Source organism: Aegilops tauschii, chromosome 6 (assembly GCF_002575655.3).
Source record: "Aegilops tauschii subsp. strangulata cultivar AL8/78 chromosome 6, Aet v6.0, whole genome shotgun sequence".
Classification (NCBI taxonomy): Eukaryota; Viridiplantae; Streptophyta; class Magnoliopsida; order Poales; family Poaceae; genus Aegilops; species Aegilops tauschii.
Window position 1 is genome coordinate 13,433,903 of NC_053040.3, and position 24,700 is coordinate 13,458,602.

A 24,700-nucleotide genomic window follows, 5' to 3' on the forward strand; every position below is an offset into this window, starting at 1 on the left:
CCGTCAAAAGAAAAAACAAGCCTAGGGAGCGCCGGCGGCGTTTTGGTTCTTTCAACTTGTCCTTTATTGGCATTAGGTGTAGTGGAAAGTTTAGTCCCATCCCACTAGTGGAGAAAGAGTTGGACCTCTTTAAAAGGGATGTTCTTCCACATGCTATTGGAGTTTGAGAATAGAAGAGGCTCTCGCGCACTCCTCCTCCGCCGCCCGCCTCGCCTCGTCGCGCGGCGCGGCGCGGCGGGAATGATCCGAGCTGAGCTCACACCAACGCGCTTATTTTTCCTGCGGTGTCTCCTAACCCTAGCCGCCACGAACAGATCACATCTGTTCCACACGCATGCCCACCGTCGTTCCTTCTGCTGCTGCTGTTGCCGGTGACTCCATCCCGTCCGCCGCGTGCACGATCGACGGGATAGCAGGTCTGCAAAACCCCTTCTCTCCGGTTCCTGTATGGGAGAGAGGCGGATAGGTTTTTGGGAAACGACTACGCGAGTGCTCGATGTTCGTCTACTTCCTCTATGTCCGCTTCGCCCTCATCATCACCATGTCTACCGACGCCGAACGTGCCGCCGCCGAGAAAGTTGAAGCCGACAAGAAGGCCGCCCAGGATGCTGCTGCCGCCACCACCGTCGCGGCCTCTGCATGGCCTACTGGAGGGTATAACTCGTTTATTCCGCTCCTATTGTTTTCTGTTTTCGCCATGCTAGCGTTTACGTAGATCTTTTTGTAATTAGCGTAGTATGTGCTTGCTTCACTGAATATCAGTATGCGTTTATTTGTGTCAATGCTATGGTAGTGATTTACTCATGGATTAAGTTAATCAAAAATTGCCTATTTAATTAGCAATGAACTCAGCGTGGATGCCAATTGTGAAGGGATTTTAATACGCTGAGCAGGCTTGACCCGTTCATGGCTTCTTCCCCCTGTTGTGGTACCTTGATTGCCGTCCGTAGAAGGTATGCACCCCGAACGACTCGTTCCACACGATTTGCCCAGCTCGTTCGATCGCCGTATCCGTATGCTTATATCATGCCAGTGCTGACCATTTTCTGCCGTTTGGACTATTTTCTTTCTGCTCAACCATTCTCAGTCCAGGACATGAAGAGAATAGCCCACACTCACCTCGCCGGCAGTGTCGCACTCTTCCTGCTGGCAGCTACCACCATTCCCTCGACGACGGTTGCCTTGGTGTCCTCCTCGGACGGCCAAGCCCTTCTGGCATGGAAGGCCAGCCTCGGCAACCCGACCGCGCTCTCCAACTGGTCCCAGGCCACATGGGCGTGCGCCTGGGATGGCATTGTCTGCTACCAGGAGCGCATCATCTATCTAAGGCTCGTGGGACGCGGTCTCTCTGGCGGGCTCGACACGCTCGACACTGCAGCGCTCCCCGACCTCGTCTCTCTGGACCTCAGTGGGAACAACCTCGGCGGCGCCATCCCAGCCAGCATCTCGGGGCTGAGGTCCCTCATAACACTCGACCTCAGCAGTAACAGGTTCAACGGTTCCATCCCACCACAGCTCGGCGACATGCCCTACCTTGCAGATATCCGGCTCTACAACAACAGCCTGGTCGGCGCCATCCTACACCAGCTCTGCAGGCGCCTCTCCCTGGTGGCACTGCACATCTCGAACAACCGGCTCACCGGGGAGCTTCCAGGCTGCTTGTGCGACTTGCAGTCTATGTGGTATATGGACTTGTCAAACAATCGGTTCGCAGGGAAGCTGCCGGACCGCTGGTGGAACTTGCGGGCTCTTGAGTTCATGGATCTATCCAACAACTCCTTTTCAGGTAAAATCCCTGCGGCTATGGCGAACCAGAGTTGCTCTCTTCGATCGCTTTACCTTGCTAGAAATGGCTTCTTCGGTGTCTTCCCGCCAGTCCTAATGAGTTGCAACTTGCTGGCCACCCTGGACATCGGGTATAATAGGTTTTTTGGTGCTATCCCTCCATGGATTGGGAGTCAAATTACATCCTTGAAAATTCTTAGCCTCAAATCAAACAACTTCACCGGAGAAATTCCTTCAGGATTATCACGGCTTTCGCAACTTCAGTTGCTCAACATAGCCAACAATAGCTTGACCGGCTCGATTCCTATAGCCTTCGGCAGCTTGACCTCAATGAGGAATCCACAAAATATTTCAAATACAGAACTACTCTACGGGACAAGATACAATGATAAACTCGTCATAATCTGGAAGGGTCAGGAGCAGATTTTCCAAAGAACAATCCGGTTATTAGCCGGTATGGATTTGTCGGGTAATCTGTTGTCTCAGTGTATCCCTACAGAGCTAACCAACCTTCGGGGCCTCCGGTTTCTGAACCTGTCAAGAAACAATCTGTCATGCGGCATCCCTAAAAACATTGGTAGTTTGACTTTTCTCGAGTCCCTTGATCTATCTTCTAATGAACTTGCTGGAGCAATTCCTCCAAGCATATCAAGCTTATTGGCGCTCGGCGCGTTGAATGTCTCGAACAATCATTTGTCGGGCAAGATACCCGCTCGGAGTCAGATGCAGACTCTGACCGACCCATCAATTTACTCCAACAATTCTGGACTATGTGGGTTTCCTATAGACATTCCGTGCACAAATGCTTCGCTTGCATCGGACAATAGAAATGGTAAAGAGGATGACTGCTAGATGTACTACTGTGTGATTGCTGGGGTAGTGTCTGGTTTTTGCTTGTGGTTTGGCATACTCTTTACATTTAAGACTTGGAGATGTGGTTTTGTCTCATTTGTTGATGGCATGCAACGTAAGTTTATCAAGAAGGTGTCAGATTAGTTGTGTACTTGTGTTCTCTATTTCATTATGCCAAGAGAGAATGTATGCATAGTTGTGTACAGAGTAATCTTTAAATAAAAAGATCACATTCGGGATCTAGTAAGATGCAATCAGTTTTAGCAAGATGTGGCATGTACATAACATTCCATGTATCTTTTGTGTGTGTGCAATGCAGCATATACGACAGGCTTGAAGTTACTCCCTCACAAAAAAAAACTATGGGGAGAATATCATACGGAAACCAATATTCGGTGTAATCCGGTGAAAGTGATGATTTGAAGTATCAAAAAAATCTCAAAAAATTATGGGATTTTAAGAGGGTGATGTTCTACTGGCATGCAAAATTTCAAGTTCAAACACATCACAGGATATGAGCTATGAAAAAGACAAAATCAGTATTGAATAGTGTAGAACAGTAACGCCACTATTCATTGATGAATTTATCTTTTTCATAACTGGCATCATGTAATGTGTTTTAAATTGAAATTTCATATGACAATAGAAAATCATCCTCTTAACATCCCTTAATTTATTCAGATTTCAATAGAACTTTTAAGCGTGGTTTCCACGAAGTTTTGTTTGAATGTTGGTTTTCGTATGATATTCTCCCCACAAGAAATACTAGGCACATATCATACCAAAACTTTGGTTCTTTTGTTTTGCGACAAAACTACCAATCTATTCATCAACTGTCAAGGTAGTACAAAGAACAACCAGAAGTAAAAAATATATCCAGGTCCGTAGATCACCTAGTGACGACTACAAGCACTGGTTATTAGCCGGTATAGATTTTCGGGTAATATGTTGTCTCAGTGTATCCCTACAGAGCTAAACAACCATCGGGGCCTCCGGTTTCTGAACTCAGTAATCATGAACAAGATATAAGAAAATACTAACAGCACAATAATGATAATATCTCTTAGTAATTCATAAGTTGGGTCTATCCAACAACATTGTTTTGCCAACAATGTGTTCTCATTATTAATAGCATACATGTTGCTCCTAAGTATTCTCATGATCAGAAAAACAAGATCATCAATCAATACATGAGCTAGTTCTAGAGGCATGACTAGGGATCATCTTGGTGTTCATGTTTCCGCACATGCATTTGGTTTTCCTTCGAATCTCATATTCTAGAACCAATACAATTATAGTACAGAAACATAAACTAATAATGAACATGGAAATATAATAATATATTTATTATTGCCCTTAGGGCATATTTCCAACAGATATGTCAAGTACCTCCTTTTGTTGAGAGCTATTGTGTGTTCTCGGCCATGGAAGGATCTCTCAGCAAGCTCACCAACATTTGTCGTGTCATTTTGTTTTGCTGAGAGTTTCTCCCGGTGAAGTTCCGAGCCAGGAGCGCCTATTTCGTGCCACGTGTCATTTTTCCAGAGAACCGGTATTCTGCTCTCGGGTAGCTGGCTAGATTGCGTCGGTTTGGTCGCCTTTGCCGAGAGGTGTACTCAGTATCGCTATCTTTTCCGAGTGATGCACTAGGCAAATTTGTTTTCAATGTTTTTATAAATTTGGTTTCAATTATGCCTGCATCAAAAGATATATAGCAATAGTATTTCACATATATCGCAATTATATCACATCCCACATATCACAAAAGTTCCCACATCATAGCAAAATCACCATTCCACAACATAGAGGAATATATGTTCTCAAGCTCAAGCACACATGCACAAGTTCTCAAGCACACACAAGGAAGAGTACAAGCACAGAAAGTCAACAAGCAAGAATTTCATAAGCATAATTGGGAGTTCACATGGTTTTGGATATCAGAGTGGGAACACCAGGAGGCGTCATTCGGCTTGCTTGCCCAACTCCAAGTGGAGCTACCGGCTCATCGTTCGACCCTTGCAATGAATTGAGATGTAAGCATTTGAGACAATAAAATTGAATGCATATGGCAAAGACGAAAATGGTTTGCACTCGCATATCTGGCACTGATTTGCCTTGGATAGCATGAAGATTGGTTACCGTCAGCTTTAGTGAAAAAGAAAACCAAGTAAAAAAAGAAAAAGAAAAATAAAAACACATAAAATAGAAAAAACAAAGGGAGACAGAGAGAGCAACTAGTTGATGAGCGCTCTTTCGGGAACCTCCTAAAAATCACTTGCGGTGGGCTGAGAGGCGCTACTTGGCGCGCTCTCGGCCACCGCAACGTGTCGCGCTCCGGGCGCACCCTTCGGATTTTATTTTTTTTATTATTTTTCCGCACGCGTTTTCAGCTTTTTAGATAGTTTTTTCTGGTTCTTTTGGCTTTCCAGTTTTCTACGGTGTTTCTTAGCTCTCCGAAAAACAAACATTCAAAAAAATTCTCATGAAAAAACACACTTTTTTTGCTTTTGTGAGAGACATTGTTTTGCTTTCCCGAGAGGCACGGTTTTGCTTCCGCAAGAGGTGCAGATGTGCCTCTCGAAAACGAAAAAAATGTGTTTTCCTTTTTTACTTCCGCGAGAGGCACGGTTTTGCTTCCGCGAGAGGCGCGGCCGTGCCTCTCGAAAACAAAAAAAACGAGTTTTCCTTTTTTTTCTTTAGCGAGAGGCACGGTTTACCTTCCGCGAGAGTTATGGTTTTGCTTTCTCAAGAGGCACGTCCGTGCCTCTCCTAAACAAAAAATAAATATGTTTTCTCTTTTCTTCCTCCACGGAAAGGCATGGTTTTGCTTCCGCAAGAGGCACGGTCGGAAACAGAAAAAAATGTATTTTCTCTCTTCTTTCTTTTCGTGAGTGGCACGGCTTTGCTTCCACCAGAGACATGGTTTTGCTTCCGCGAGAGGCACGACCGTGCCTCTTGGAAACAAAAAAAAACATTTTCTTTTTTTCTCCCGTCAGAGGCACGATTTTGCTTCCGCGAGAGACCCGAATTTGCTTCTCACCGCGAGAGGCACGGCCGTGCCTCTCGAAAACATCTTTCGGAAAGGAAAAATAAACATGCTCCCGGTTTGGTTTTTTCATCCATTTTTTTGTTAAAAAAATTCGTCAAAACCTATAAATATTGGATCTAGTTTTCTAGATCTCGACGCAAGGAATCCGACGGTGGAAACGATTCGAGATTTGGACGCATGGTTTAAGAGTTAAAACGTCTTGAATAACAGATCTACAAATAAAATGAAAACTGTTATGTTGTGACTAGTGGCACACATGTCGTGCGCCAGTTGTCGCAACCTGGGAGATAAGTGTGATCTTTGGAAGGAGTACTTCTCAATTCGTAATTCTGGGATAGAGAGGACTTGATCACAGAGTTGGTGGGCTTCGGGCCAGTAGCAAATTGACTGACTCAAATATAGGGTCCGTCAAAAGAAAAAACAAGCCTAGGGAGCGCCGGCGGCGTTTTGGTTCTTTCAACTTGTCCTTTATTTGCATTAGGTGTAGTGGAAAGTTTAGTCCCATCCCACTAGTGGAGAAAGAGTTGGACCTCTTTAAAAGGGATGTTCTTCCACTTGCTATTGGAGTTTGAGAATAGAAGAGGCTCTCGCGCACTCCTCCTCCGCCGCCCGCCTCGCCTCGTCGCGCGGCGCGGCGCGGCGGGAATGATCCGAGCTGAGCTCACACCAACGCGCTTATTTTTCCTGCGGTGTCTCCTAACCCTAGCCGCCACGAACAGATCACATCTGTTCCACACGCATGCCCACCGTCGTTCCTTCTGCTGCTGCTGTTGCCGGTGACTCCATCCCGTCCGCCGCGTGCACGATCGACGGGATAGCAGGTCTGCAAAACCCCTTCTCTCCGGTTCCTGTATGGGAGAGAGGCGGATAGGTTTTTGGGAAACGACTACGCGAGTGCTCGATGTTCGTCTACTTCCTCTATGTCCGCTTCGCCCTCATCATCACCATGTCTACCGACGCCGAACGTGCCGCCGCCGAGAAAGTTGAAGCCGACAAGAAGGCCGCCCAGGATGCTGCTGCCGCCACCACCGTCGCGGCCTCTGCATGGCCTACTGGAGGGTATAACTCGTTTATTCCGCTCCTATTGTTTTCTGTTTTCGCCATGCTAGCGTTTACGTAGATCTTTTTGTAATTAGCGTAGTATGTGCTTGCTTCACTGAATATCAGTATGCGTTTATTTGTGTCAATGCTATGGTAGTGATTTACTCATGGATTAAGTTAATCAAAAATTGCCTATTTAATTAGCAATGAACTCAGCGTGGATGCCAATTGTGAAGGGATTTTAATACGCTGAGCAGGCTTGACCCGTTCATGGCTTCTTCCCCCTGTTGTGGTACCTTGATTGCCGTCCGTAGAAGGTATGCACCCCGAACGACTCGTTCCACACGATTTGCCCAGCTCGTTCGATCGCCGTATCCGTATGCTTATATCATGCCAGTGCTGACCATTTTCTGCCGTCTGGACTATTTTCTTTCTGCTCAACCATTCTCAGTCCAGGACATGAAGAGAATAGCCCACACTCACCTCGCCGGCAGTGTCGCACTCTTCCTGCTGGCAGCTACCACCATTCCCTCGACGACGGTTGCCTTGGTGTCCTCCTCGGACGGCCAAGCCCTTCTGGCATGGAAGGCCAGCCTCGGCAACCCGACCGCGCTCTCCAACTGGTCCCAGGCCACATGGGCGTGCGCCTGGGATGGCATTGTCTGCTACCAGGAGCGCATCATCTATCTAAGGCTCGTGGGACGCGGTCTCTCTGGCGGGCTCGACACGCTCGACACTGCAGCGCTCCCCGACCTCGTCTCTCTGGACCTCAGTGGGAACAACCTCGGCGGCGCCATCCCAGCCAGCATCTCGGGGCTGAGGTCCCTCATAACACTCGACCTCAGCAGTAACAGGTTCAACGGTTCCATCCCACCACAGCTCGGCGACATGCCCTACCTTGCAGATATCCGGCTCTACAACAACAGCCTGGTCGGCGCCATCCTACACCAGCTCTGCAGGCGCCTCTCCCTGGTGGCACTGCACATCTCGAACAACCGGCTCACCGGGGAGCTTCCAGGCTGCTTGTGCGACTTGCAGTCTATGTGGTATATGGACTTGTCAAACAATCGGTTCGCAGGGAAGCTGCCGGACCGCTGGTGGAACTTGCGGGCTCTTGAGTTCATGGATCTATCCAACAACTCCTTTTCAGGTAAAATCCCTGCGGCTATGGCGAACCAGAGTTGCTCTCTTCGATCGCTTTACCTTGCTAGAAATGGCTTCTTCGGTGTCTTCCCGCCAGTCCTAATGAGTTGCAACTTGCTGGCCACCCTGGACATCGGGTATAATAGGTTTTTTGGTGCTATCCCTCCATGGATTGGGAGTCAAATTACATCCTTGAAAATTCTTAGCCTCAAATCAAACAACTTCACCGGAGAAATTCCTTCAGGATTATCACGGCTTTCGCAACTTCAGTTGCTCAACATAGCCAACAATAGCTTGACCGGCTCGATTCCTATAGCCTTCGGCAGCTTGACCTCAATGAGGAATCCACAAAATATTTCAAATACAGAACTACTCTACGGGACAAGATACAATGATAAACTCGTCATAATCTGGAAGGGTCAGGAGCAGATTTTCCAAAGAACAATCCGGTTATTAGCCGGTATGGATTTGTCGGGTAATCTGTTGTCTCAGTGTATCCCTACAGAGCTAACCAACCTTCGGGGCCTCCGGTTTCTGAACCTGTCAAGAAACAATCTGTCATGCGGCATCCCTAAAAACATTGGTAGTTTGACTTTTCTCGAGTCCCTTGATCTATCTTCTAATGAACTTGCTGGAGCAATTCCTCCAAGCATATCAAGCTTATTGGCGCTCGGCGCGTTGAATGTCTCGAACAATCATTTGTCGGGCAAGATACCCGCTCGGAGTCAGATGCAGACTCTGACCGACCCATCAATTTACTCCAACAATTCTGGACTATGTGGGTTTCCTATAGACATTCCGTGCACAAATGCTTCGCCTTCATCGGACAATAGAAATGGTAAAGAGGATGACTGCTAGATGTACTACTGTGTGATTGCTGGGGTAGTGTCTGGTTTTTGCTTGTGGTTTGGCATACTCTTTACATTTAAGACTTGGAGATGTGGTTTTGTCTCATTTGTTGATGGCATGCAACGTAAGTTTATCAAGAAGGTGTCAGATTAGTTGTGTACTTGTGTTCTCTATTTCATTATGCCAAGAGAGAATGTATGCATAGTTGTGTACAGAGTAATCTTTAAATAAAAAGATCACATTCGGGATCTAGTAAGATGCAATCAGTTTTAGCAAGATGTGGCATGTACATAACATTCCATGTATCTTTTGTGTGTGTGCAATGCAGCATATACGACAGGCTTGAAGTTACTCCCTCACAAAAAAAAACTATGGGGAGAATATCATACGGAAACCAATATTCGGTGTAATCCGGTGAAAGTGATGATTTGAAGTATCAAAAAATCTCAAAAAATTATGGGATTTTAAGAGGGTGATGTTCTACTGGCATGCAAAATTTCAAGTTCAAACACATCACAGGATATGAGCTATGAAAAAGACAAAATCAGTATTGAATAGTGTAGAACAGTAACGCCACTATTCATTGATGAATTTATCTTTTTCATAACTGGCATCATGTAATGTGTTTTAAATTGAAATTTCATATGACAATAGAAAATCATCCTCTTAACATCCCTTAATTTATTCAGATTTCAATAGAACTTTTAAGCGTGGTTTCCACGAAGTTTTGTTTGAATGTTGGTTTTCGTATGATATTCTCCCCACAAGAAATTCTAGGCACATATCATACCAAAACTTTGGTTCTTTTGTTTTGCGACAAAACTACCAATCTATTCATCAACTGTCAAGGTAGTACAAAGAACAACCAGAAGTAAAAAATATATCCAGGTCCGTAGATCACCTAGTGACGACTACAAGCACTGGTTATTAGCCGGTATAGATTTTCGGGTAATATGTTGTCTCAGTGTATCCCTACAGAGCTAAACAACCATCGGGGCCTCCGGTTTCTGAACTCAGTAATCATGAACAAGATATAAGAAAATACTAACAGCACAATAATGATAATATCTCTTAGTAATTCATAAGTTGGGTCTATCCAACAACATTGTTTTGCCAACAATGTGTTCTCATTATTAATAGCATACATGTTGCTCCTAAGTATTCTCATGATCAGAAAAACAAGATCATCAATCAATACATGAGCTAGTTCTAGAGGCATGACTAGGGATCATCTTGGTGTTCATGTTTCCGCACAATCATTTGGTTTTCCTTCGAATCTCATATTCTAGAACCAATACAATTATAGTACAGAAACATAAACTAATAATGAACATGGAAATATAATAATATATTTATTATTGCGCTTAGGGCATATTTCCAACAGATATGTCAAGTACCTCCTTTTGTTGAGAGCTATTGTGTGTTCTCGGCCATGGAAGGATCTCTCAGCAAGCTCACCAACATTTGTCGTGTCATTTTGTTTTGCTGAGAGTTTCTCCCGGTGAAGTTCCGAGCCAGGAGCGCCTATTTCGTGCCACGTGTCATTTTTCCAGAGAACCGGTATTCTGCTCTCGGGTAGCTGGCTAGATTGCGTCGGTTTGGTCGCCTTTGCCGAGAGGTGTACTCAGTATCGCTATCTTTTCCGAGTGATGCACTAGGCAAATTTGTTTTCAATGTTTTTATAAATTTGGTTTCAATTATGCCTGCATCAAAAGATATATAGCAATAGTATTTCACATATATCGCAATTATATCACATCCCACATATCACAAAAGTTCCCACATCATAGCAAAATCACCATTCCACAACATAGAGGAATATATGTTCTCAAGCTCAAGCACACATGCACAAGTTCTCAAGCACACACAAGGAAGAGTACAAGCACAGAAAGTCAACAAGCAAGAATTTCATAAGCATAATTGGGAGTTCACATGGTTTTGGATATCAGAGTGGGAACACCAGGAGGCGTCATTCGGCTTGCTTGCCCAACTCCAAGTGGAGCTACCGGCTCATCGTTCGACCCTTGCAATGAATTGAGATGTAAGCATTTGAGACAATAAAATTGAATGCATATGACAAAGACGAAAATGGTTTGCACTCGCATATCTGGCACTGATTTGCCTTGGATAGCATGAAGATTGGTTACCGTCAGCTTTAGTGAAAAAGAAAACCAAGTAAAAAAAGAAAAAGAAAAATAAAAACACATAAAATAGAAAAAACAAAGGGAGACAGAGAGAGCAACTAGTTGATGAGCGCTCTTTCGGGAACCTCCTAAAAATCACTTGCGGTGGGCTGAGAGGCGCTACTTGGCGCGCTCTCGGCCACCGCAACGTGTCGCGCTCCGGGCGCACCCTTCGGATTTTATTTTTTTTATTATTTTTCCGCACGCGTTTTCAGCTTTTTAGATAGTTTTTTCTGGTTCTTTTGGCTTTCCAGTTTTCTACGGTGTTTCTTAGCTCTCCGAAAAACAAACATTCAAAAAAATTCTCATGAAAAAACACACTTTTTTTGCTTTTGTGAGAGACATTGTTTTGCTTTCCCGAGAGGCACGGTTTTGCTTCCGCAAGAGGTGCAGATGTGCCTCTCGAAAACGAAAAAAATGTGTTTTCCTTTTTTACTTCCGCGAGAGGCACGGTTTTGCTTCCGCGAGAGGCGCGGCCGTGCCTCTCGAAAACAAAAAAAACGAGTTTTCCTTTTTTTTCTTTAGCGAGAGGCACGGTTTACCTTCCGCGAGAGTCATGGTTTTGCTTTCTCAAGAGGCACGTCCGTGCCTCTCCTAAACAAAAAATAAATATGTTTTCTCTTTTCTTCCTCCACGGAAAGGCATGGTTTTGCTTCCGCGAGAGGCACGGTCGGAAACAGAAAAAAATGTATTTTCTCTCTTCTTTCTTTTCGTGAGTGGCACGGCTTTGCTTCCACCAGAGACATGGTTTTGCTTCCGCGAGAGGCACGACCGTGCCTCTTGGAAACAAAAAAAAACATTTTCTTTTTTTCTCCCGTCAGAGGCACGATTTTGCTTCCGCGAGAGACCCGAATTTGCTTCTCACCGCGAGAGGCACGGCCGTGCCTCTCGAAAACATCTTTCGGAAAGGAAAAATAAACATGCTCCCGGTTTGGTTTTTTCATCCATTTTTTTGTTAAAAAAATTCGTCAAAACCTATAAATATTGGATCTAGTTTTCTAGATCTCGACGCAAGGAATCCGACGGTGGAAACGATTCGAGATTTGGACGCATGGTTTAAGAGTTAAAACGTCTTGAATAACAGATCTACAAAAAAAAATGAAAACTGTTATGTTGTGACTAGTGGCGCACATGTCGTGCGCCAGTTGTCGCAGCCTGGGAGACAAGTGTGATCTTTGGAAGGAGTACTTCTCAATTCGTAATTCTGGGATAGAGAGGACTTGATCACAGAGTTGGTGGGCTTCGGGCCAGTAGCAAATTGACTGACTCAAATATAGGGTCCGTCAAAAGAAAAAACAAGCCTAGGGAGCGCCGGCGGCGTTTTGGTTCTTTCAACTTGTCCTTTATTGGCATTAGGTGTAGTGGAAAGTTTAGTCCCATCCCACTAGTGGAGAAAGAGTTGGACCTCTTTAAAAGGGATGTTCTTCCACATGCTATTGGAGTTTGAGAATAGAAGAGGCTCTCGCGCACTCCTCCTCCGCCGCCCGCCTCGCCTCGTCGCGCGGCGCGGCGCGGCGGGAATGATCCGAGCTGAGCTCACACCAACGCGCTTATTTTTCCTGCGGTGTCTCCTAACCCTAGCCGCCACGAACAGATCACATCTGTTCCACACGCATGCCCACCGTCGTTCCTTCTGCTGCTGCTGTTGCCGGTGACTCCATCCCGTCCGCCGCGTGCACGATCGACGGGATAGCAGGTCTGCAAAACCCCTTCTCTCCGGTTCCTGTATGGGAGAGAGGCGGATAGGTTTTTGGGAAACGACTACGCGAGTGCTCGATGTTCGTCTACTTCCTCTATGTCCGCTTCGCCCTCATCATCACCATGTCTACCGACGCCGAACGTGCCGCCGCCGAGAAAGTTGAAGCCGACAAGAAGGCCGCCCAGGATGCTGCTGCCGCCACCACCGTCGCGGCCTCTGCATGGCCTACTGGAGGGTATAACTCGTTTATTCCGCTCCTATTGTTTTCTGTTTTCGCCATGCTAGCGTTTACGTAGATCTTTTTGTAATTAGCGTAGTATGTGCTTGCTTCACTGAATATCAGTATGCGTTTATTTGTGTCAATGCTATGGTAGTGATTTACTCATGGATTAAGTTAATCAAAAATTGCCTATTTAATTAGCAATGAACTCAGCGTGGATGCCAATTGTGAAGGGATTTTAATACGCTGAGCAGGCTTGACCCGTTCATGGCTTCTTCCCCCTGTTGTGGTACCTTGATTGCCGTCCGTAGAAGGTATGCACCCCGAACGACTCGTTCCACACGATTTGCCCAGCTCGTTCGATCGCCGTATCCGTATGCTTATATCATGCCAGTGCTGACCATTTTCTGCCGTCTGGACTATTTTCTTTCTGCTCAACCATTCTCAGTCCAGGACATGAAGAGAATAGCCCACACTCACCTCGCCGGCAGTGTCGCACTCTTCCTGCTGGCAGCTACCACCATTCCCTCGACGACGGTTGCCTTGGTGTCCTCCTCGGACGGCCAAGCCCTTCTGGCATGGAAGGCCAGCCTCGGCAACCCGACCGCGCTCTCCAACTGGTCCCAGGCCACATGGGCGTGCGCCTGGGATGGCATTGTCTGCTACCAGGAGCGCATCATCTATCTAAGGCTCGTGGGACGCGGTCTCTCTGGCGGGCTCGACACGCTCGACACTGCAGCGCTCCCCGACCTCGTCTCTCTGGACCTCAGTGGGAACAACCTCGGCGGCGCCATCCCAGCCAGCATCTCGGGGCTGAGGTCCCTCATAACACTCGACCTCAGCAGTAACAGGTTCAACGGTTCCATCCCACCACAGCTCGGCGACATGCCCTACCTTGCAGATATCCGGCTCTACAACAACAGCCTGGTCGGCGCCATCCTACACCAGCTCTGCAGGCGCCTCTCCCTGGTGGCACTGCACATCTCGAACAACCGGCTCACCGGGGAGCTTCCAGGCTGCTTGTGCGACTTGCAGTCTATGTGGTATATGGACTTGTCAAACAATCGGTTCGCAGGGAAGCTGCCGGACCGCTGGTGGAACTTGCGGGCTCTTGAGTTCATGGATCTATCCAACAACTCCTTTTCAGGTAAAATCCCTGCGGCTATGGCGAACCAGAGTTGCTCTCTTCGATCGCTTTACCTTGCTAGAAATGGCTTCTTCGGTGTCTTCCCGCCAGTCCTAATGAGTTGCAACTTGCTGGCCACCCTGGACATCGGGTATAATAGGTTTTTTGGTGCTATCCCTCCATGGATTGGGAGTCAAATTACATCCTTGAAAATTCTTAGCCTCAAATCAAACAACTTCACCGGAGAAATTCCTTCAGGATTATCACGGCTTTCGCAACTTCAGTTGCTCAACATAGCCAACAATAGCTTGACCGGCTCGATTCCTATAGCCTTCGGCAGCTTGACCTCAATGAGGAATCCACAAAATATTTCAAATACAGAACTACTCTACGGGACAAGATACAATGATAAACTCGTCATAATCTGGAAGGGTCAGGAGCAGATTTTCCAAAGAACAATCCGGTTATTAGCCGGTATGGATTTGTCGGGTAATCTGTTGTCTCAGTGTATCCCTACAGAGCTAACCAACCTTCGGGGCCTCCGGTTTCTGAACCTGTCAAGAAACAATCTGTCATGCGGCATCCCTAAAAACATTGGTAGTTTGACTTTTCTCGAGTCCCTTGATCTATCTTCTAATGAACTTGCTGGAGCAATTCCTCCAAGCATATCAAGCTTATTGGCGCTCGGCGCGTTGAATGTCTCGAACAATCATTTGTCGGGCAAGATACCCGCTCGGAGTCAGATGCAGACTCTGACCGACCCATCAATTTACTCCAACAATTCTGGACTATGTGGGTTTCCTATAGACATTCCGTGCACAAATGCTTCGCTTGCATCGGACAATAGAAATGGTAAAGAGGATGACTGCTAGATGTACTACTGTGTGATTGCTGGGGTAGTGTCTGGTTTTTGCTTGTGGTTTGGCATACTCTTTACATTTAAGACTTGGAGATGTGGTTTTGTCTCATTTGTTGATGGCATGCAACGTAAGTTTATCAAGAAGGTGTCAGATTAGTTGTGTACTTGTGTTCTCTATTTCATTATGCCAAGAGAGAATGTATGCATAGTTGTGTACAGAGTAATCTTTAAATAAAAAGATCACATTCGGGATCTAGTAAGATGCAATCAGTTTTAGCAAGATGTGGCATGTACATAACATTCCATGTATCTTTTGTGTGTGTGCAATGCAGCATATACGACAGGCTTGAAGTTACTCCCTCACAAAAAAAAACTATGGGGAGAATATCATACGGAAACCAATATTCGGTGTAATCCGGTGAAAGTGATGATTTGAAGTATCAAAAAAATCTCAAAAAATTATGGGATTTTAAGAGGGTGATGTTCTACTGGCATGCAAAATTTCAAGTTCAAACACATCACAGGATATGAGCTATGAAAAAGACAAAATCAGTATTGAATAGTGTAGAACAGTAACGCCACTATTCATTGATGAATTTATCTTTTTCATAACTGGCATCATGTAATGTGTTTTAAATTGAAATTTCATATGACAATAGAAAATCATCCTCTTAACATCCCTTAATTTATTCAGATTTCAATAGAACTTTTAAGCGTGGTTTCCACGAAGTTTTGTTTGAATGTTGGTTTTCGTATGATATTCTCCCCACAAGAAATACTAGGCACATATCATACCAAAACTTTGGTTCTTTTGTTTTGCGACAAAACTACCAATCTATTCATCAACTGTCAAGGTAGTACAAAGAACAACCAGAAGTAAAAAATATATCCAGGTCCGTAGATCACCTAGTGACGACTACAAGCACTGGTTATTAGCCGGTATAGATTTTCGGGTAATATGTTGTCTCAGTGTATCCCTACAGAGCTAAACAACCATCGGGGCCTCCGGTTTCTGAACTCAGTAATCATGAACAAGATATAAGAAAATACTAACAGCACAATAATGATAATATCTCTTAGTAATTCATAAGTTGGGTCTATCCAACAACATTGTTTTGCCAACAATGTGTTCTCATTATTAATAGCATACATGTTGCTCCTAAGTATTCTCATGATCAGAAAAACAAGATCATCAATCAATACATGAGCTAGTTCTAGAGGCATGACTAGGGATCATCTTGGTGTTCATGTTTCCGCACATGCATTTGGTTTTCCTTCGAATCTCATATTCTAGAACCAATACAATTATAGTACAGAAACATAAACTAATAATGAACATGGAAATATAATAATATATTTATTATTGCCCTTAGGGCATATTTCCAACAGATATGTCAAGTACCTCCTTTTGTTGAGAGCTATTGTGTGTTCTCGGCCATGGAAGGATCTCTCAGCAAGCTCACCAACATTTGTCGTGTCATTTTGTTTTGCTGAGAGTTTCTCCCGGTGAAGTTCCGAGCCAGGAGCGCCTATTTCGTGCCACGTGTCATTTTTCCAGAGAACCGGTATTCTGCTCTCGGGTAGCTGGCTAGATTGCGTCGGTTTGGTCGCCTTTGCCGAGAGGTGTACTCAGTATCGCTATCTTTTCCGAGTGATGCACTAGGCAAATTTGTTTTCAATGTTTTTATAAATTTGGTTTCAATTATGCCTGCATCAAAAGATATATAGCAATAGTATTTCACATATATCGCAATTATATCACATCCCACATATCACAAAAGTTCCCACATCATAGCAAAATCACCATTCCACAACATAGAGGAATATATGTTCTCAAGCTCAAGCACACATGCACAAGTTCTCAAGCACACACAAGGAAGAGTACAAGCACAGAAAGTCAACAAGCAAGAATTTCATAAGCATAATTGGGAGTTCACATGGTTTTGGATATCAGAGTGGGAACACCAGGAGGCGTCATTCGGCTTGCTTGCCCAACTCCAAGTGGAGCTACCGGCTCATCGTTCGACCCTTGCAATGAATTGAGATGTAAGCATTTGAGACAATAAAATTGAATGCATATGGCAAAGACGAAAATGGTTTGCACTCGCATATCTGGCACTGATTTGCCTTGGATAGCATGAAGATTGGTTACCGTCAGCTTTAGTGAAAAAGAAAACCAAGTAAAAAAAGAAAAATAAAAATAAAAACACATAAAATAAAAAAACAAAGGGAGACAGAGAGAGCAACTAGTTGATGAGCGCTCTTTCGGGAACCTCCTAAAAATCACTTGCGGTGGGCTGAGAGGCGCTACTTGGCGCGCTCTCGGCCACCGCAACGTGTCGCGCTCCGGGCGCACCCTTCGGATTTTATTTTTTTTATTATTTTTCCGCACGCGTTTTCAGCTTTTTAGATAGTTTTTTCTGGTTCTTTTGGCTTTCCAGTTTTCTACGGTGTTTCTTAGCTCTCCGAAAAACAAACATTCAAAAAAATTCTCATGAAAAAACACACTTTTTTTGCTTTTGTGAGAGACATTGTTTTGCTTTCCCGAGAGGCACGGTTTTGCTTCCGCAAGAGGTGCAGATGTGCCTCTCGAAAACGAAAAAATGTGTTTTCCTTTTTTACTTCCGCGAGAGGCACGGTTTTGCTTCCGCGAGAGGCGCGGCCGTGCCTCTCGAAAACAAAAAAAACGAGTTTTCCTTTTTTTTCTTTAGCGAGAGGCACGGTTTACCTTCCGCGAGAGTTATGGTTTTGCTTTCTCAAGAGGCACGTCCGTGCCTCTCCTAAACAAAAAATAAATATGTTTTCTCTTTTCTTCCTCCACGGAAAGGCATGGTTTTGCTTCCGCGAGAGGCACGGTCGGAAACAGAAAAAAATGTATTTTCTCTCTTCTTTCTTTTCGTGAGTGGCACGGCTTTGCTTCCACCAGAGACATGGTTTTGCTTCCGCGAGAGGCACGACCGTGCCTCTTGGAAACAAAAAAAAACATTTTCTTTTTTTCTCCCGTCAGAGGCACGATTTTGCTTCCGCGAGAGACCCGAATTTGCTTCTCACCGCGAGAGGCACGGCCGTGCCTCTCGAAAACATCTTTCGGAAAGGAAAAATAAACATGCTCCCGGTTTGGTTTTTTCATCCATTTTTTTGTTAAAAAAATTCGTCAAAACCTATAAATATTGGATCTAGTTTTCTAGATCTCGACGCAAGGAATCCGACGGTGGAAACGATTCGAGATTTGGACGCATGGTTTAAGAGTTAAAACGTCTTGAATAACAGATCTACAAAAAAAAATGAAAACTGTTATGTTGTGACTAGTGGCGCACATGTCGTGCGCCAGTTGTCGCAACCTGGGAGACAAGTGTGATCTTTGGAAGGAGTACTTCTCAATTCGTAATTCTGGGATAGAGAGGACTTGATCACAGAGTTGGTGGGCTTCGGGCTAGTAGCAAATTGACTGACTCAAATATAGGGTCCGTCAAAAGAAAAAACAAGCCTAGGGAGCGCCGGCGGCGTTTTGGTTCTTTCAACTTGTCCTTTATTGGCATTAGGTGTAGTGGAAAGTTTAGTCCCATCCCACTAGTGGAGAAAGAGTTGGACCTCTTTAAAAGGGATGTTCTTCCACATGCTATTGGAGTTTGAGAATAGAAGAGGCTCTCGCGCACTCCTCCTCCGCCGCCCGCCTCGCCTCGTCGCGCGGCGCGGCGCGGCGGGAATGATCCGAGCTGAGCTCACACCAACGCGCTTATTTTTCCTGCGGTGTCTCCTAACCCTAGCCGCCACGAACAGATCACATCTGTTCCACACGCATGCCCACCGTCGTTCCTTCTGCTGCTGCTGTTGCCGGTGACTCCATCCCGTCCGCCGCGTGCACGATCGACGGGATAGCAGGTCTGCAAAACCCCTTCTCTCCGGTTCCTGTATGGGAGAGAGGCGGATAGGTTTTTGGGAAACGACTACGCGAGTGCTCGATGTTCGTCTACTTCCTCTATGTCCGCTTCGCCCTCATCATCACCATGTCTACCGACGCCGAACGTGCCGCCGCCGAGAAAGTTGAAGCCGACAAGAAGGCCGCCCAGGATGCTGCTGCCGCCACCACCGTCGCGGCCTCTGCATGGCCTACTGGAGGGTATAACTCGTTTATTCCGCTCCTATTGTTTTCTGTTTTCGCCATGCTAGCGTTTACGTAGATCTTTTTGTAATTAGCGTAGTATGTGCTTGCTTCACTGAATATCAGTATGCGTTTATTTGTGTCAATGCTATGGTAGTGATTTACTCATGGATTAAGTTAATCAAAAATTGCCTATTTAATTAGCAATGAACTCAGCGTGGATGCCAATTGTGAAGGGATTTTAATACGCTGAGCAGGCTTGACCCGTTCATGGCTTCTTCCCCCTGTTGTGGTACCTTGATTGCCGTCCGTAGAAGGTATGCACCCCGAACGACTCGTTCCACACGATTTGCCCAGCTCGTTCGATCGCCGTATCCGTATGCTTATATCATGCCAGTGCTGACCATTTTCTGCCGTCTGGACTATTTTCTTTCTGCTCAACCATTCTCAGTCCAGGACATGAAGAGAATAGCCCACACTCACCTCGCCGGCAGTGTCGCACTCTTCCTGCTGGCAGCTACCACCATTCCCTCGACGACGGTTGCCTTGGTGTCCTCCTCGGACGGCCAAGCCCTTCTGGCATGGAAGGCCAGCCTCGGCAACCCGACCGCGCTCTCCAACTGGTCCCAGGCCACATGGGCGTGCGCCTGGGATGGCATTGTCTGCTACCAGGAGCGCATCATCTATCTAAGGCTCGTGGGACGCGGTCTCTCTGGCGGGCTCGACACGCTCGACACTGCAGCGCTCCCCGACCTCGTCTCTCTGGACCTCAGTGGGAACAACCTCGGCGGCGCCATCCCAGCCAGCATCTCGGGGCTGAGGTCCCTCATAACACTCGACCTCAGCAGTAACAGGTTCAACGGTTCCATCCCACCACAGCTCGGCGACATGCCCTACCTTGCAGATATCCGGCTCTACAACAACAGCCTGGTCGGCGCCATCCTACACCAGCTCTGCAGGCGCCTCTCCCTGGTGGCACTGCACATCTCGAACAACCGGCTCACCGGGGAGCTTCCAGGCTGCTTGTGCGACTTGCAGTCTATGTGGTATATGGACTTGTCAAACAATCGGTTCGCAGGGAAGCTGCCGGACCGCTGGTGGAACTTGCGGGCTCTTGAGTTCATGGATCTATCCAACAACTCCTTTTCAGGTAAAATCCCTGCGGCTATGGCGAACCAGAGTTGCTCTCTTCGATCGCTTTACCTTGCTAGAAATGGCTTCTTCGGTGTCTTCCCGCCAGTCCTAATGAGTTGCAACTTGCTGGCCACCCTGGACATCGGGTATAATAGGTGGTGCTATCCCTCCATGGATTGGGAGTCAAATTACATCCTTGAAAATTCTTAGCCTCAAATCAAACAACTTCACCGGAGAAATTCCTTCAGGATTATCACGGCTTTCGCAACTTCAGTTGCTCAACATAGCCAACAATAGCTTGACCGGCTCGATTCCTATAGCCTTCGGCAGCTTGACCTCAATGAGGAATCCACAAAATATTTCAAATACAGAACTACTCTACGGGACAAGATACAATGATAAACTCGTCATAATCTGGAAGGGTCAGGAGCAGATTTTCCAAAGAACAATCCGGTTATTAGCCGGTATGGATTTGTCGGGTAATCTGTTGTCTCAGTGTATCCCTACAGAGCTAACCAACCTTCGGGGCCTCCGGTTTCTGAACCTGTCAAGAAACAATCTGTCATGCGGCATCCCTAAAAACATTGGTAGTTTGACTTTTCTCGAGTCCCTTGATCTATCTTCTAATGAACTTGCTGGAGCAATTCCTCCAAGCATATCAAGCTTATTGGCGCTCGGCGCGTTGAATGTCTCAAACAATCATTTGTCGGGCAAGATACCCGCTCGGAGTCAGATGCAGACTCTGACCGACCCATCAATTTACTCCAACAATTCTGGACTATGTGGGTTTCCTATAGACATTCCGTGCACAAATGCTTCGCTTGCATCGGACAATAGAAATGGTAAAGAGGATGACTGCTAGATGTACTACTGTGTGATTGCTGGGGTAGTGTCTGGTTTTTGCTTGTGGTTTGGCATACTCTTTACATTTAAGACTTGGAGATGTGGTTTTGTCTCATTTGTTGATGGCATGCAACGTAAGTTTATCAAGAAGGTGTCAGATTAGTTGTGTACTTGTGTTCTCTATTTCATTATGCCAAGAGAGAATGTATGCATAGTTGTGTACAGAGTAATCTTTAAATAAAAAGATCACATTCGGGATCTAGTAAGATGCAATCAGTTTTAGCAAGATGTGGCATGTACATAACATTCCATGTATCTTTTGTGTGTGTGCAATGCAGCATATACGACAGGCTTGAAGTTACTCCCTCACAAAAAAAAACTATGGGGAGAATATCATACGGAAACCAATATTCGGTGTAATCCGGTGAAAGTGATGATTTGAAGTATCAAAAAAATCTCAAAAAATTATGGGATTTTAAGAGGGTGATGTTCTACTGGCATGCAAAATTTCAAGTTCAAACACATCACAGGATATGAGCTATGAAAAAGACAAAATCAGTATTGAATAGTGTAGAACAGTAACGCCACTATTCATTGATGAATTTATCTTTTTCATAACTGGCATCATGTAATGTGTTTTAAATTGAAATTTCATATGACAATAGAAAATCATCCTCTTAACATCCCTTAATTTATTCAGATTTCAATAGAACTTTTAAGCGTGGTTTCCACGAAGTTTTGTTTGAATGTTGGTTTTCGTATGATATTCTCCCCACAAGAAATACTAGGCACATATCATACCAAAACTTTGGTTCTTTTGTTTTGCGACAAAACTACCAATCTATTCATCAACTGTCAAGGTAGTACAAAGAACAACCAGAAGTAAAAAATATATCCAGGTCCGTAGATCACCTAGTGACGACTACAAGCACTGGTATTAGCCGGTATAGATTTTCGGGTAATATGTTGTCTCAGTGTATCCCTACAGAGCTAAACAACCATCGGGGCCTCCGGTTTCTGAACTCAGTAATCATGAACAAGATATAAGAAAATACTAACAGCACAATAATGATAATATCTCTTAGTAATTCATAAGTTGGGTCTATCCAACAACATTGTTTTGCCAACAATGTGTTCTCATTATTAATAGCATACATGTTGCTCCTAAGTATTCTCATGATCAGAAAAACAAGATCATCAATCAATACATGAGCTAGTTCTAGAGGCATGACTAGGGATCATCTTGGTGTTCATGTTTCCGCACATGCATTTGGTTTTCCTTCGAATCTCATATTCTAGAACCAATACAATTATAGTACAGAAACATAAACTAATAATGAACATGGAAATATAATAATATATTTATTATTGCCCTTAGGGCATATTTCCAACAGATATGTCAAGTACCTCCTTTTGTTGAGAGCTATTGTGTGTTCTCGGCCATGGAAGGATCTCTCAGCAAGCTCACCAACATTTGTCGTGTCATTTTGTTTTGCTGAGAGTTTCTCCCGGTGAAGTTCCGAGCCAGGAGCGCCTATTTCGTGCCACGTGTCATTTTTCCAGAGAACCGGTATTCTGCTCTCGGGTAGCTGGCTAGATTGCGTCGGTTTGGTCGCCTTTGCCGAGAGGTGTACTCAGTATCGCTATCTTTTCCGAGTGATGCACTAGGCAAATTTGTTTTCAATGTTTTTATAAATTTGGTTTCAATTATGCCTGCATCAAAAGATATATAGAAATAGTATTTCACATATATCGCAATTATATCACATCCCACATATCACAAAAGTTCCCACATCATAGCAAAATCACCATTCCACAACATAGAGGAATATATGTTCTCAAGCTCAAGCACACATGCACAAGTTCTCAAGCACACACAAGGAAGAGTACAAGCACAGAAAGTCAACAAGCAAGAATTTCATAAGCATAATTGGGAGTTCACATGGTTTTGGATATCAGAGTGGGAACACCAGGAGGCGTCATTCGGCTTGCTTGCCCAACTCCAAGTGGAGCTACCGGCTCATCGTTCGACCCTTGCAATGAATTGAGATGTAAGCATTTGAGACAATAAAATTGAATGCATATGGCAAAGACGAAAATGGTTTGCACTCGCATATCTGGCACTGATTTGCCTTGGATAGCATGAAGATTGGTTACCGTCAGCTTTAGTGAAAAAGAAAACCAAGTAAAAAAAGAAAAATAAAAATAAAAACACATAAAATAGAAAAAACAAAGGGAGACAGAGAGAGCAACTAGTTGATGAGCGCTCTTTCGGGAACCTCCTAAAAATCACTTGCGGTGGGCTGAGAGGCGCTACTTGGCGCGCTCTCGGCCACCGCAACGTGTCGCGCTCCGGGCGCACCCTTCGGATTTTATTTTTTTATTATTTTTCCGCACGCGTTTTCAGCTTTTTAGATAGTTTTTTCTGGTTCTTTTGGCTTTCCAGTTTTCTACGGTGTTTCTTAGCTCTCCGAAAAACAAACATTCAAAAAAATTCTCATGAAAAAACACACTTTTTTTGCTTTTGTGAGAGACATTGTTTTGCTTTCCCGAGAGGCACGGTTTTGCTTCCGCAAGAGGTGCAGATGTGCCTCTCGAAAACGAAAAAAATGTGTTTTCCTTTTTTACTTCCGCGAGAGGCACGGTTTTGCTTCCGCGAGAGGCGCGGCCGTGCCTCTCGAAAACAAAAAAAACGAGTTTTCCTTTTTTTTCTTTAGCGAGAGGCACGGTTTACCTTCCGCGAGAGTTATGGTTTTGCTTTCTCAAGAGGCACGTCCGTGCCTCTCCTAAACAAAAAATAAATATGTTTTCTCTTTTCTTCCTCCACGGAAAGGCATGGTTTTGCTTCCGCGAGAGGCACGGTCGGAAACAGAAAAAAATGTATTTTCTCTCTTCTTTCTTTTCGTGAGTGGCACGGCTTTGCTTCCACCAGAGACATGGTTTTGCTTCCGCGAGAGGCACGACCGTGCCTCTTGGAAACAAAAAAAAACATTTTCTTTTTTTCTCCCGTCAGAGGCACGATTTTGCTTCCGCGAGAGACCCGAATTTGCTTCTCACCGCGAGAGGCACGGCCGTGCCTCTCGAAAACATCTTTCGGAAAGGAAAAATAAACATGCTCCCGGTTTGGTTTTTTCATCCATTTTTTTGTTAAAAAAATTCGTCAAAACCTATAAATATTGGATCTAGTTTTCTAGATCTCGACGCAAGGAATCCGACGGTGGAAACGATTCGAGATTTGGACGCATGGTTTAAGAGTTAAAACGTCTTGAATAACAGATCTACAAAAAAAAATGAAAACTGTTATGTTGTGACTAGTGGCACACATGTCGTGCGCCAGTTGTCGCAACCTGGGAGACAAGTGTGATCTTTGGAAGGAGTACTTCTCAATTCGTAATTCTGGGATAGAGAGGACTTGATCACAGAGTTGGTGGGCTTCGGGCCAGTAGCAAATTGACTGACTCAAATATAGGGTCCGTCAAAAGAAAAAACAAGCCTAGGGAGCGCCGGCGGCGTTTTGGTTCTTTCAACTTGTCCTTTATTTGCATTAGGTGTAGTGGAAAGTTTAGTCCCATCCCACTAGTGGAGAAAGAGTTGGACCTCTTTAAAAGGGATGTTCTTCCACTTGCTATTGGAGTTTGAGAATAGAAGAGGCTCTCGCGCACTCCTCCTCCGCCGCCCGCCTCGCCTCGTCGCGCGGCGCGGCGCGGCGGGAATGATCCGAGCTGAGCTCACACCAACGCGCTTATTTTTCCTGCGGTGTCTCCTAACCCTAGCCGCCACGAACAGATCACATCTGTTCCACACGCATGCCCACC

General features: G+C 45.2%; 2 protein-coding genes and 2 pseudogenes across 2 annotated transcripts; all 4 read left to right on the plus strand.

Moving 5' to 3' along the window:
• Positions 1-1,084: 1,084 nt before the first annotated feature.
• On the plus strand, positions 1,085-4,853 carry LOC141025482 (uncharacterized). The gene has a single exon (XM_073500828.1). It carries the CDS (start codon positions 1,096-1,098, stop codon positions 2,635-2,637), a length of 1,542 nt encoding a protein of 513 aa, XP_073356929.1. The 5' UTR covers positions 1,085-1,095; the 3' UTR covers positions 2,638-4,853.
• Positions 4,854-6,434: 1,581 nt separating this feature from the next.
• Positions 6,435-9,145, plus strand: LOC141025480 (uncharacterized; annotated as a pseudogene).
• Positions 9,146-12,422: 3,277 nt separating this feature from the next.
• Positions 12,423-16,394, plus strand: LOC141025481 (uncharacterized). The gene has a single exon (XM_073500827.1). It carries the CDS (start codon positions 13,089-13,091, stop codon positions 14,817-14,819), a length of 1,731 nt encoding a protein of 576 aa, XP_073356928.1. The 5' UTR covers positions 12,423-13,088; the 3' UTR covers positions 14,820-16,394.
• A 1,031-nt stretch (positions 16,395-17,425) lies between these two features.
• Positions 17,426-21,793, plus strand: LOC141025484 (uncharacterized; annotated as a pseudogene).
• Positions 21,794-24,700: the final 2,907 nt, after the last annotated feature.

Coding starts and splice junctions, on each gene's coding strand:
- LOC141025482 (XM_073500828.1), top strand. CDS start 1,096: ATGAAGAGAATAGCCCACACTCACCTCGCCGGCAGTGTCGCACTCTTC.
- LOC141025481 (XM_073500827.1), top strand. CDS start 13,089: ATGGCTTCTTCCCCCTGTTGTGGTACCTTGATTGCCGTCCGTAGAAGG.